Source organism: Phyllopteryx taeniolatus, chromosome 5 (assembly GCF_024500385.1).
Source record: "Phyllopteryx taeniolatus isolate TA_2022b chromosome 5, UOR_Ptae_1.2, whole genome shotgun sequence".
Lineage (NCBI taxonomy): Eukaryota > Metazoa > Chordata > Actinopteri > Syngnathiformes > Syngnathidae > Phyllopteryx > Phyllopteryx taeniolatus.
This window is the reverse complement of record NC_084506.1, coordinates 13,894,101-13,909,349: the sequence shown is the minus strand read 5'-3', so window position 1 is coordinate 13,909,349 and position 15,249 is coordinate 13,894,101. Positions and strand designations below refer to the sequence as shown.

Here is a 15,249-nt window from a genome sequence, read left to right as displayed (position 1 = left end):
ATAATCTGGCAAATATTTATTTATTTGTTTATGTATATGTATATTTTTACTTTCATCTGTTGGTAGCTGTTCTAGATAAATTTACTAATGGAACAAAGGTAGCATTGTTGGTAAATTGATGTTTTTCACTTTCACTTTGGATGAGAGGCAAAACATCTCAACAATCTCTAGCCAAGTCTGGCTCATTAAAAAAAGCAACTATTAAAGTACATGTAAAACTGGGGAGGGGCATTTAATTACAATTCCATAATCAAGTAAGGGGACATTCATTAATTTTAGATGTCAGAAAATACAAATGAAAGTATCTTTTTTACACATAGTTCTTTATTTTGATACCATTTTTCCAACAGATGTTTAAGCAATTAAAGAAGAAAAATATGAAAATGTCTTCACGAAGATGAAGTGAGTCAGTCCAACACAGTTGTAGTCATTCAGAGATACTGACATGCCAACTTCACTAGCTTGGGTCAACCCACACAAATAATTTTGCCATCAGTCTTTCGTCTTTTTATTCTGAATATCTCAATGTCCTGAACTCCTGTTTTATTGCCTGTAATGTATTGATCAGAATATTGTTGACATAGCAGAGCTTTGCTTGGATGTGCCATACTGTTCTTCAGACTGCAAAATACTGTAGACAGAACCGAGTCTGGTCTATTCGGACCAGAACATCCCGCCACATGAACAGCTTCTTCCCCTAGTGAGGAGAAGCGGCTCAGAAAATGGATGGATGGACATACCTGATGCTTATTGCACACTGTTTATGCTGATTGCGCATTGTTTTTTTGTTGTTGTCCTGATTGAATTTATTATTTGTATTTTTATTATCACCGTCTATGTTTTATGTTGCACCAGCAGACTGAGGAAAATTCCTAGTTGTGAATATACCTTTCACTGATAATGGCAATAAAATCGATTCTGATTCTGGTTACAGCTAAACATCTAACTATGACTACTACTACTACTACTACTACTACTACTAATAATAATAATAATAATAATAATAATAATAATACAGTAGATTTGGGATTCAAATCTCAGCTCCAACCTTCCTGTGTGGTGTTTTCCTGTCCTCCCCATGCTGGAGTGGGGTTTGTGTGTGTGTGTGTGAGTGTTTTTTTTTTTCCTAACTCCCTCCCACATTGCAAAAACATGAAATTTAGATTCATTACAAAGTCTAAATTGTCCATATACAGTATGTGAATGTAATGTGAATGGTTGTTTGTCTATACGTGCCCTGAGTTTGAGTAGCGAACAGTCCAGGGTGTACCCCGCCTCTCCTGCAAAGTCAGCAGGGAAAGGCTCCAGCTTATCTGCTACCCAAAGGGGGATAATGCGAATGGATGGATAAACATTTACCTTGATGGGGAAATGAGGTATCAATAGTTATAAGAATGAAAAAAAACAAAAACTTATAAATCCAAAAGCAAGATATCACTGCTTTAAAATCATGTTTTTAATGCTGTGGGCATTGACACAGAAGTTGAAGCACATATTATTCAGTAGAAAGACCACTGTAAGCCATAGTGAAGACTCTGATGCTCCAACACATCTCGGGAGACTGCTCTTACAGCTTCAAAAGTATGAGCTGACCTCGCTTTGCTGATGCATATTTAAATTAAAAATGCTGAAGTGAATGTCAAATGTGCAATGTGAAGTTGAACAAACCTGAAATAAGCATGTGCTGTAAATTCTGCTCTTATTTTATTCAACTGAAACTCACCCTATCCTACATGAGAATAGAAATGTTAAAATAGAGGAGTACAGCTATATAAATAGCATGCCAGGGATGTCATGTAACTGCCACACATTAATGCTGCATTTTTAAAACATGTATAATTGAAATTAAACCAAATCTAAAATAATAGTTTGGTTCTGAATTGCCACTCCAATTCTCAATATGTACCGCCCCAAAGCCATTCATCTCTTTCATTAACACTATTATTGTCAGCAGGATCACAATTGTTTGTTGAAATCATTGTCGGATTACATTTGTGTTGCGCTTGTATGACGTCACCTAATTACTGTACATTATGTAGCTACATTAGCTATAGTCATGGTTAAGATATACTTTGATACTATGAGGGGATTAAGATATCCTACCTTCATACCACATTGTCAAAAACACCAGTTAATACTTTTGTTTGGAATGCTTTTGCTTCCGTGTATTTTATTTTTTCTTTGTAAACATACAGGATGTACAGGCTCTGCTTTAATGGTCTGAAGGACTACATAGATGATGAGTAGTTTTAGCAAGAGTTTTAGGCCTATTTTCTCCACTTACAAATATTAACATGGTATGAGTCACAGTAAGTTCAACATCAGCTACTAATAGTGGCCCATTTAAAGAATGATTTGCTCTAGTTTAGCACAAGTGAAATCCAATATTGAGGCTCAAGTCATGAGTAATGCAACAGCTATTGTAAAAAAAATATTATCCAGTGAGAACTACTGCGCCGTACCTTCAACCAGCCATGCGGCATCTATGCCACGATGGTAAAGGGGGTGAGCAAAGGGAAGACTTGTGTTGAATGTGGTGGGTATCACTCACACTCTCGAATCCATAAAGGACTTTAGTTTATATTTGGAACAGTTGCAAGATTGCAGGCATAATCATGAAGTGACCCAATTTGATTTATATCTCATTAATCTCTCCCTCTCTGTCCTCCCTCTTTTTCTTTCAAGTGTAGAACGCATGCTGACCTTCCCCTGTAATATATGCCACTCATTCTATAATCTCCCATCATCATTCGTCCTGCGTATCATGCAGAATGAAAGCAGTAGGTCCCTCTTCACATCATAATAAGCAGCATCAGCACAGACTCATTTTCCTCATCTACTTTTTTCTCCCCAAAATGAACTAAACCAAACCAAATTAAACTATTTACTATTAAAGAGAACAAACAAAAAGAGCAAATTCTTTAAGCCTCTTGCGGAGCGGTGGCATCACCTGAAGAACTTGAACCCTTATGGCATACATAGAATGAAGTTGACATTACTGCAAATGATTTGTAAGGTAAAAATATGACTCCCAAGTCAAAAATCGCTGATCAAAATGTGATACACTCCCTTTCAAAAGGATTGGAAAAGCGGGGCAAATTGCTTTATTTTGCAGTGGACTGAAAACAAATACAGACATGAGACAACTTTTATATTTACATCAGGATCTGATGCACAACCCAGAACATAGCACTCATTGTTTAAATCCACTTGCTTTTCATGTGAACAAAAGTTTTGGATCATTGCCTGGTCTATTCTATTACATTGATTATTCAAACAAAAAATAGTGCTCAATTATTCATTGCATGATCAAATGGAAATAATAAACTGGACACTGGTTCATTTGTCAAAAATAGTAATGCTCCTTATTGTCCACAATCCTGCTCATTTAGGCCATCCATTTGTACTGCTGACAGATGAAGAGAAACTGATGGTTGAAAATCGTACTGAAGTTGAAGAATTCTTCAATTTTCTTAATACCAGTTCTTGTCTTCTGTCTATTTTAAATCAGTTTTAATCATCCATCCATCCATTTTCTGAGCCGCTTCTCCTCACAAGGGTCGCGGGTGTGCTGGAGCCTATCCCAGCTATCATCGGGCAGGAGGCGGGGTACACCCTGAACTGGTTGCCAGCCAATCACAGGGCACATACAAAGAAACAACCATTCACACTCACATTCACACCTACGGGCAATTTGGGTTGTCAATTAACCTACCGTGCATGTTTTTGGGATGTGGGAGGAAACCGGAGTGCCCGGAGAAAACCCACGCAGGCACGGGGAGAACATGCAAACTCCACACAGACGGGGCCGGGGATTGAACCCCGGTCCCCAAAACTGTGAGGCAGACGCTCTAACCAGTCAGCCGCCGTGCCGCCCAGTTTTAATCAGTCATGCAAAATGAGAATCCAATCAAATCCCTTTGATTGTCTAGTAAGCATGTATTGTATTGCTTTGTAATGAAGTGTAATCTCCTCTGGTACTTCAATTTGGATTTGATGATTTATCGCTGTCGGTGTCAAATATGAGGAAGAAAATAGGGCAATTGGATTGTTTATTCGAATGAGAGTAATTCATGGTTACAAAAGTGCCTCTTAGTCGCATTAATGAAGAATGTTCTCCTTCGTAAATATTTTTCTGCCTTTGTCTAAACCTGCATTTCATACATATTATGACAACTATACTGCAATATTTGTACAAATATTGTTTGGAAAAGTGTAAAATAAGCACATATACATTGCTGACACAATTACACTCATCAAGCACAATCATTTCTGTGCACAGTATTTTTTTAAATCTATCTATCTATCTCAGTCGTGTGTTGTGCTATATATTGTATGTCTGGAGTTGGATTGCGTTCTCCTGGTTAAAGTCCCTTAAGCCTCCAAGCAGTATGTTCTACACTGCCCCCTTCTCAATCAGATATACTCCATAAGAGAATCTGTGTTTGTGCCATATGAGATGCTACTAAAACACATGCACCAAAAGCTACAATAGTTTATTTGTATGTACTTTGTATATGAATTTAAAAAATGCATTTGACCTGTGCATCATCTAATTTTTATTTATTTTCTTGTGTTTTATTTCATTCCAGTTGTCCCCAATCCTCTTTCCAACAAGTGGAAGACCAGTCAATGAATTATGAATGTTAAACAAGATGACCTCCTCTCAGCAGCAGCAGATGATGCGAGGTCCTAGGCGGAACCGGGCCTTGTCTGACCCTTTGCTTGTGCTGCTCCTGGCCCTACAGCTTTTGGTGGTTGCGGGTCTGGTTCGTGCTCAGACATGCCCTTCGGTCTGCTCCTGTAGTAATCAGTTCAGCAAAGTCATCTGCACACGGAGGGGCCTAAGAGAGGTCCCTGATGGCATTTCTACCAATACACGCTACCTGAATCTCCAAGAAAACCTCATCCAGGTCATTAAAGTGGACAGCTTCAAGCACCTAAGGCATTTGGAGATCCTGCAGCTGAGTAAAAACCACATACGCAAAATTGAGCTTGGGGCCTTCAATGGACTTGCAAGCCTTAATACCCTGGAGCTTTTTGATAACCGCCTCACCACGATCCCAAATGGGGCATTTGAGTACTTGTCCAAACTAAAGGAGCTATGGCTGAGGAATAATCCAATAGAGAGCATTCCTGCCTATGCTTTCAACAGGGTGCCCTCATTACGACGGCTGGACCTTGGGGAGCTTAAAAGGCTATCCTACATATCTGAGGGGGCCTTTGAAGGGCTGAGCAATCTTCGCTACTTAAATCTGGGAATGTGCAATCTGAAAGAAATTCCCAACCTTATTCCCCTGGTGAAGCTGGATGAACTGGAGATGTCAGGGAACCAGCTGTCTGTCGTCCGGCCCGGCTCTTTTAAGGGGCTCATCCATCTCCAGAAACTATGGATGATGCATGCCCAGATCCAGACTATTGAGAGAAACTCATTTGATGATCTCCAGTCACTGGTGGAGCTTAATTTAGCCCACAATAACCTTACGCTCTTGCCCCATGATCTTTTCACTCCTTTGCATCATCTGGAGAGGGTGCATTTGCACCACAACCCTTGGAATTGTAACTGTGACATCCTCTGGCTGAGTTGGTGGCTCAAGGAGATGGTACCAGCAAACACCAGCTGCTGTGCCCGCTGCAGCTCACCAGCTCACCACAAAGGGCGCTACATTGGTGAGCTTGACCAAAACTACTTTCACTGTTATGCTCCTGTTATTGTGGAGCCGCCAGCTGACCTAAATGTGACAGAGGGAAGTGCTGCAGAGTTGAAATGTCGAGCCAGCTCTTTGACTTCTGTGAGCTGGATTACACCCAATGGTTCCATCATGACACACGGTGCGTACAAGATCAGAATCTCAGTGCTGAATGATGGCACCCTGAACTTCACCAATGTTACCATGCAAGACACTGGTACATATACATGTATGGTCAGTAATTCAGCCGGTAACACAACAGCGTCTGCCACACTAAATGTGTCCTCAACGGAGAACAGCAGCTTCAGCTACTTTACCACAGTGACTGTAGAGACGATAGAAACACCACATAATGAAGGCGTCACCACGATTGTGCAACAGAAGGTTGGCCCCACCCCTTCGGTTCATACATGGAAGTCTGTTTCACCCAGTTCTACAACTACCACCACAGTGCAGACCCCTCTCTCTACTCATGCCACGGAGAAGACATACACAATCTCTGTCACTGAATTTGGTGAAGGCTCCCTAAATGGCTTGGATGAGGTCATGAAGACAACCAAGATCATAATCGGCTGTTTTGTCGCAATCACACTCATGGCAGCTGTCATGCTGATCATCTTCTACAAGATGCGGAAACAGCACCACCAGCAGAACCACCATGCGCCCACACGCACTATTGAGATCATCAATGTGGACGAGGACTGCGTAACCGGAGGACCAGGCATGGAGGGCCACCTGACTTTGCCTCCTCTTGAACATGAGCACCTCAACCATTATAACACATATAAAACAGCATATAACCACACCTCCACTATCAACTCCATACACAGCTCAGCGCATGAACCTTTGTTAATCCGGGCAAACTCAAAAGACAATGTACAAGAGACCCAAATCTGAACTTTTTTCTCTCAAATAATGGAATTACAGCAAGACTTAAACATGAATGGCCCACCGTGGGTTTGGCAAATCAGTGGTTGCTGATTTCATTTATGGACTTTGGTAATTAGGGTTATGTCAGTTACAAAAAGTGTCTTTAAAAAAGTTATTTATTTAAGAACAGACTATTGTTGTTAAATCAAGGAAAATAATATTCAACAATTTTTTTCAGCACCTAATTCAAGTTTTTCCTCCTTCCTCTCGTTATATTGGTTGACTGACATGCTTTTAAGACTATGTTTGGAGACAATAGTTCCAAAATAAATAAAATAAGAAGACTGTTTATATTTGGTGAACTGTAAACTTTTTTTTCCCAATGAATCTAGAGCACATGACATTTTTCCCCAACTGTGGAGTAAGTGGTAAAGTATTTTGTGACTATTTGAGAACTGGATGAAATAAATATTTAAGTCCATCTGAGAACTGGATGAAATAAATATTAAGTTACCTGTTATTTCAAAGTGTTCAGCAGAATTGTCAGCAATGATATTTGTTCACACTGTCACGTATGAGCAATATGTCCCAAATTCTGTAATTGAAAACGTTGAGGATAACATGTTTGATGATTAAGAATTATTTGTTAAATTTTCTCCCAATTTATCATATACATATAATTTGCATAAATGCCAACTTGCTTTACTCAATTTCCAAAAGTCCACTCTGATCTCAAAGTCAAGGCAACATGGAAGAAAACTGTCAAGGAAGTGGACTGAAAGTTTCCAGCATTTCATCCTTTTCCATATTGATGCCCATAGTTTGCTCTCCATATGTTTCCAAACTTCCTGAGCTACCTTCATAAAGCCTGTACCCCTTATCTCATCTACAGGGCTGTAGGACTGCATGCTCTCAGGTAGACTGGTGAGTTTAAACCCTTTTATACAGCTATCTCAGCTCATTGCCTGTAATCCGCGTGCCACAATTCCACATGGGCAGTGCCTGGCAGCTCTACATATACACCAGCCACTCAACTTGGCCCTGTGCAGCAGGTTTTGTGTCTGAATGTGGGGAAGCAGGCATCAACCAGATGATTATGCTGCACCTGCATTACTCCCACAGCTCCATTTACATTTCAATTGAGGTGCCCATGGGCAAAGCTCTGGAAGTATCCATTTTTCAGGAAAGCATTCCAAAGAGCCCACCATGAAAAACAGTGCCAAGCACCATAACTTCAGGGGCTAAGCAGGCAATCAGTTAAGCCCAACACTTTGAATTAAGTATATTCAACTTAGAATTGTGTATGGTTGACCGCCCCACCCCTAAAATATCCGTCAAACCCCCTTCCAAACCCCACCATTTTTAATAGTGTAAGATGCAGCTAGATCAATACACTATTGTTGCCCTTATTACACTTTATTCAAGCAACGAAAGTATACAACTGTATTATTATTAACAATCCATGTTCTAGGGTCAGTGTTGATTATTTTGCCAAATTACTGTGGCATTTGTGATGTATTTCGAGACACAACAACTCCAATTTTTAATTGTTTTTTCTATTTTCTATTTGTCTGTTTTTATAAGCTGTGCAAAGCTTGCAAAATATATTTCAATCTATTTAAAAAACATGGTTATACACACTTTTACGTGTGTGTGTTTAACCTACACCAAACTGTCAGACACAAGCCGCAGAGAGATGGCAGTTCCAATGCATGTGCTTATCTGTTAGCCATACAGTGGACCCCTGCTATTCACAGGGAAGACTGACCAAGCCAGGACGCGAATAGTGAATTTTCGTCAATAATTGACGCTCCCCTTAAAGTGATTATTATTACTGCCTATAGTAATAGTTGACACGATAAGCATACAGTACCTCAAACTATGATCGCAAAACTCTTTCATAACATTTTAAATGCCTACATCTTAAAATATTGTTGTATCTTTAAAAATACAGGAAACGGCTTACACTTAAGCATACACATTCACCATTTACAGTCATCCCTGTACATATGTCAAGAATTATGATGATGGTGATGATGATAATGAGGATGAAGAAGAAAAATAAGAATTGTCACGGTGCAGTCCGACGTAAACAATGAACATTTGACTGCACAGCAAAGCGCAGGATTTACTGTACATCGATGGTGCCAACTGATTTTCATGAGGTTTACTTTTTTGTCAGTGTCAAAGCATGTTCCATCAATACATAACATTGGCAAAAAAAAGAGTTAACTAGCAAGCGGACAGAGAGCACCTCTTCAAGCGGCCAAGGTCTGCTTGTTTGGTGCACTCCAGGGTTCAAATGATAGAGAGTACACTTGAGCAAACAACTGCAGTAAGATCAGAGCAATCACACTGAACCTATCCTGCCTAACTTGTGTGAACACAACCTAGATGAATCCCTGGCTGATTGATCAGAACAGTAAACACATCAGAATGCTTTATTTCTTTTACAATATAGAAACTCCAATTCCAATAAAGTTGATACGTTGTGTAAAATGTATAAAAACAGAATACAATGACTTTACAAATCATTTTCAAAATATATTCAAATGAATACACTACAAATACAGATATTTAATGTTTAAACTGATAAACATATAAATGCTCAATAAGCGTTTGGGAACTTAAGACACTAATTGTAGAAGCTTCATAGGTGGAATTCTTTCCCATTCTTGCTTGATGTACAACTTCATTTGCTTAACAGTCCGGCGTCTCTGTTGTCCTGTTTTGCGCTTCATAATGAGCCACACATTTTCAATAGGAGACAGGTCTGGACTGCTGGCAGGCCAGTCTAGCACTCGCACTTTTTTACTACAAAGCCACAGTTGTAATATGGCTTGGCATTACTTGGTATCCTGTTGAAATAAGGGGAGATGTGGCTCTGACCAAAGGGTCGCTGGTTTGAATCCTGGCTCTGACTGTCTGTGTGTCGAAGTGTCCATGGGCAAGACACTGAACCCTAATTTGCTCCCAGTGGGCCCGGCAGCGCCTTGCGCGGCAGCAGCCGCCCATTGGTGTATGAATGTGTGTGCGAGTGGGTGAATATGAGGCTTTGTAAAGCGATTTGGGCACTGTGATGGTGTAGATAAAGCGCTATATAAGTGCAGTCCATTTACTATTTTACCATTAGCACTTGCACTCTTTTAGTACAAAGCCACACTGTTGTAATACGTGCAGAATATAGTTTGGTATTGCTTGGTATCCTGCTGCAATAAGTAGGGATGTTCCTGAAAAAGGCATTGCTTGGATGGCAGCATATGCTGCTCCGAAACCTGTATGTACCTTCCAGCATTAATGGTGCCTTCACAGATGTGCAAGTTACCCATGCCATGGGCACTAAAACACCCCCATACCATCACAGATGGTGTCTTTTGAAATTTGTGCAGATAACAATCTGGTTCTTTTAATTATTTTGCCCGGAAGACACGACATCCATGATTTCCTAAAACAATTTGAAATGTGGACTCTTCAGACCACAGCACACTTTTCCACTTTGTGTCTGTCAATCTCAGATGAGCTTGGGCTCAGAGAAGCCGGCGGCATTTCTGAATGTTGTTGATATATGGCTTTCCCTTTGCATGGTAGAGTTTTAATTTACATTTGTAGCCACGAAATGTGTTAACTGACAATGGTTTCCTGAAGTGTTCCTGAGCCCACATGGCAATATCATTTACACAATGATGTTGTTTTAATGCAGAAATGCCTAAGGGCTCCAAGGTCACGGGCATTCAATGTTGGTTTTTGTCCTTGACGCCTACGTGCAGAGACTTCACCAGATTCTCTGAATCTTTTAATGATTTTACGGCTAAAAGATGATGGAATCCCTAAATTCCTCGCAATTGTATGTTGAGAATGTTGTTCTTAAACTTTATATTTGCTCATGCAGTTATTCACAAAGTGGTGAACCTCGCCCCATCCTTGCTTGTGAACGGAGCCTTTCAAGGATGGTCCTTTTACACCCAATAATCACACTCACCTGTTTCCAATTAACCTGTTCATGTGTGGAGTGTTCCAAACAGGTGTTTTTTTAGCATTTCTCAACTTTCTCAGTCTTTTGTTGCCCCCGTCCCAGCTTTTCTGGAAAGTGTTGCAGGCATCAAATGTAAATTGAGAGATAATTTGCAAAAAACAATAACGTAATATCTTGTCTTTGTAGTGTATTCTATATAGTTTGAGAAGGTTTTTATGTGTTTTACACAATGTCCCAACTTCGGTGGAATTGGGGTTTGTACTTACAACAGACCTTTGACAGATTAGTACATGAAATCTTTTGTCTATTTTCATTTCACGGACACACAAACATTGTACATTTTCAAAAGGTTACTCGAACAACTATAAAAGCTGTTGTATTTGCAATTACTCTTACTAAAATCACTTCATCATTTTCATTTAGATATATGAATGTTTCTGAAAATATATAGCATTTTTACATAAAAACCGAGCATTTAACTTTTGTATCATACATTTAATGATGAGAGAGTATTAACTAAATGAATACATTTGTTGGAACTACTGACTGAGACATAAATTTCATCCTTACAATAATGACTCAATTCTATTTAAAGATTCAGATATTAGGTTGGTAGAAAAAGAAAAAAGAAAAAATGTCCTCAGCTCAATGCTGTAATGTTTTTCACAAAGTTGGTAATATAATGTATACAGTATTAGCAGTTCATGTCATTTTGCCATTACAACATCATGAAAACCCCCAAAAATCTAACAAGATAATCTAAAGACCTTCACGCACAAGACACCACCTTTTTTTAAGGTCACAATATTAACTAGTTCCAATTTCATCTCTCATGCATTATTTCTTGTTAACTAGCATTTCCCCAGGAAGTAATATCAACAAGGTTTTGTGATAATATTAGTTCCATCTATAGCACGTATCATTTTATTTCCTCTCCAGGTTTATGAAGCATCATTGGAGATTATGAGCACTTTGGGGTGCAAAAGCTAATGAGTCTAGCCAGCATGCCCAGTGTTTGTATCAATAGTGCAGAGGATATTAATATAAAGATGCTAATGTTTAGCAAATTTAAAACAAACAGTCATATCTTTGAGTGTGCTGCACATAAAGGAAATGTCTTAAATAAATGACTAACTAATCGATATAAGGGCCAAAGACAATTTTGGTGAATTATCCCGAATCATGCTTTCTCTCGGCCAACAATATTCATGCAATTACATTTCAAAATCCCTTTCATCATTTGATCTCTTTGCTCTTCCAGTTCTACTTATTTTACTCACACGAGTTAAAGTTCCCGTTTTATCTTTATTTGCACATATGTTGTATGGAAATTTAATTGCTCAATTTCTTGAATTTTAGTCCCTGTACTGTGTGTAAGATATTGAAATGTTTCTGCTCTTACATAAGCATTTTTTTTGGGGGGGGGGGGGGGGGGGGGGAGTGGGGAGTGGATGCAGTTGTAGTTGTAGATTTATACAAAAATACATTTTTGAGACTGCATCATTGTGTTTTTTGTTGTTGCTGTTGTTTTTTGTTTTTTGTTTAGTTTTGTTTTTACTTGTACCAACAAGCCGTCTAAAAAAAGCAATGTGCTGTAAAAGACATTGATTTTCATGTAAGAATTATTACACAACCTTTAAGAAGATATGGAGATTGATTATAGAAACCAGAGTTTGTAGTGCATACACAAATATGGTTAAAATAAACTTGTTGTTTTTTTGTACTTGTCTGCATTCTGTGTTGTATCCAATCACAAATTAATGAAACATTTTTTCAGAACGTTACGGATATAAAGTCTAAATACATTTGCACTATACACCACTGTCATGCGGTAGTCTGTTTTCTTCCTGCTCTTAAGATGGATACATTTGACCCCCACTTCCATTCAAAGTTAGCCATGACCCGATTATTTGATGCCTCTAAAAGATTCCTGGGACAATTATCCTGTGGTGTATGTTGTATGTCGAGTGATTTGTTCTTCTCCTCGAGCTGATCAGTGATGGAACAATAGCCAATTAGGATGTGACAAGAAGCTTGCGCTGACGTCACAAATGGAAGAGCAACTGGTGTGTTGAGTGTTTGTATATTGCGTCTTAAGACCCATTCACTACAATAAGAAGGACAAGGAGAATAGTTTGCCACCACAATGTAGTTGGCAGATAAACCAGCATTTATCCCATCTTTTATATTTCTTCTTTTACTACTACTCTTTATTGGTCTTTCTATTTTCCCGCAGTCTGGATGCACTGTGGCACCATGCTCCCTCCCACAGGTCAGTCTTTGTACCACAACAGAAATCTGGCTCAGGGGAGGGGAATTGCCAGTGGAGGTATCGTTATGTGTGTGGTGTGCTGTGTTGGTCATCATATGTGGGGTCTCATACATTTTAAAAATCGGTTAAGATGCTTAAAGATCGGTATGAGTTGACGCAGCTTTTAGTTTTTGTTCAAGTAAAATATGTCTCATTACCATGGTCAAGAAATAAATCCTGGGGACCCTTTTCCCCCATCTATTGTTGTCCATTAGAGTCTTGTTGAGACTGATGTGAGGCTACTGGCATTGTCCCTCCCTCTGCACATTCATCAGTGTGTTTGTTGCATGTCTTTAAGACCTATGGGTGAGTATATTTAACATTTAATTTCTATAATACTACTTAATAAATTACCTCACTGTTTATAGGGGTTTAATAATGCAATCGTTTGAGGCTGGAATCATCAATTAGAAATGATTTCTAATGGTAAAATCTGATTTTAAATAACAGCAAATTGGAAGTTGACCTGTGTCTTGGAACGTGTCGGACTATGGATGGTCCACAGTACTTAATTTATACATCACCGTATTAATATTTTTACAAACACAAGGTCATTTGGGCAGTGGTGTATATTTAATCATTTTTTTTGTTGGTAAATTACAGCATTTCTTATAAATATATGTTAAATGCTATTCATGTTATTTCCTTGATAGTATGTACGTCTCAAGCACAAACAGTTCACTTAATGCCACTGTTGTTATCCAAGCGATGTAATTTTAAAATTGCACAACTCTGAGGGGCAAAAATGATCTAATCTAATCATTTCCATTTTGTTAGCCTCGGAATAGCTAATTAGTGTACTGGTAAAACATCTTGTGGCTGAGAACCTATCCAAGGCAGATCTCAGCACAATACGACGTGATTACACTTTAATCTATCATCAGTTTTCATGAGCAATTGTTCCACTTGCTGTTGGCCAAATAAAGTGAGATTAGATTCTAGTGTGATTAAGTGATTTTGCACAAAGAAAGCCAACAAATAACACTGGGACCCAAAAGAGATCCAGCTGAGCCAATTTGCAGCAAATAAATGTTTGTTGCAGAAAGGCTGGGATAAGGAATTTAAATATACTGAGTGATTTATAGCAGATTTGATAAAATATCGAATAGTAGTGAATCAAAAAAACTTATTCTACTTGGATATGAAAAAAACATGTTTATACACGTTTCTTGAGGAGCCATTTTTTTGCTGTATGTATGACCTGTCAGGTCATGAAGGAAGGCAATGTAACTCATATTTCTACAACTACTATACTGCAAGCTTTCGCAAACAATATTCAATTCTTTGACTTTTGCTTCATTCTTAGATTATTTTTCACTGTAGTTGTCCTTTGTGTAATGCAAGTATTTGTAATATTTCACCTACTGCAAATACATTTATAAGTGGCATTCCACCGAATTGTTGCCATTTGCTTTTTGTAACTCTCAAAATAAACTTTAAATTTCGGCCTTTTTTCAACTCTAAATCTGTAATACACATTAAAATACTTACAATGTGTATTGGCCCATCTCAGAAAACTAAATTTTTTTCATGTTATCGTTTTATTGTACAGAAACCTCTCATGAGAGTAACAGGACTAAAACTAACAGTAGTGAGTTTTTCGCATAAAATTAGCAAATGCGCAAAATATAGCCACCTGGTATTTATGCTTATAGCATATTGACACAAAGAGCATTACAAGCATTTAACAGAAAATTGTATTTTAAAATATAAAAACATTGAGGTGACTGATTTTAACACCCCTTCTGTCATATCACCAAATATACAAATCAATAAATGGGTGAACTTACCTTTAACCTTCCCATGGCCAGGAGGGGATCTGAATGATCCAACTTCCTGTGACTCATATGACTTGAAATGTTATCATGGAATAAAAAAAAAATATTTTTTAAAAAGGGTACTCAAAGAGGGTGCATAGATATGAACACAAGATACCCAAGCGCGCTGTAGCGGTAATGTGTTTAATTTTAGGAAGCAGGAACAGGCAACAAATACTAATTCATTATTATTATTATTATTATTATTATTATTATTAGTAGTAGTAGTAGTAGTAGTAGTAGTACTGGTATTTAAATGAAGACATCTGGGAACTGTTTTGTGTTTTGAAAAAAAAATGATGTGCAGAATCTCTAAGTAACTTTAATCAAAATCATAAAAGGCTAATTGTCTCTTTTATCAAACTGCTCTTTTACTCAATGAAAGAAATTAGATGTATGATGAATAACAAACATCCTGGGAGGATGATGGCGGTTTGCTTGTGGGTATAACGATGAAATAAATCCTTGCTTCAAAGAGGAGTGAAAGCAACCACTGAGAAGGGATTTATATTTTTTTATTAGACCAGTACACATTCCACATTCCATCTTATTATAATTCCATGCATTCTAATGTGCAGTGTTGTGGTG

General features: G+C 38.3%; 1 protein-coding gene across 1 annotated transcript in view; it reads left to right on the top strand.

The window, feature by feature from the left end:
* Positions 1 to 11,970, top strand: part of lrrc4ca (leucine rich repeat containing 4C, genome duplicate a) — a 74,331-nt gene extending 62,361 nt beyond the window's left edge. The window contains exon 4 of the mRNA XM_061774307.1: positions 4,593 to 11,970. Within this exon, the coding sequence (XP_061630291.1) occupies positions 4,644 to 6,587 (1,944 nt within the window). The 5' untranslated portion in view covers positions 4,593 to 4,643 and the 3' untranslated portion in view covers positions 6,588 to 11,970. The remainder of the gene's footprint in view (positions 1 to 4,592) is intronic.
* Positions 11,971 to 15,249: the final 3,279 nt, after the last annotated feature.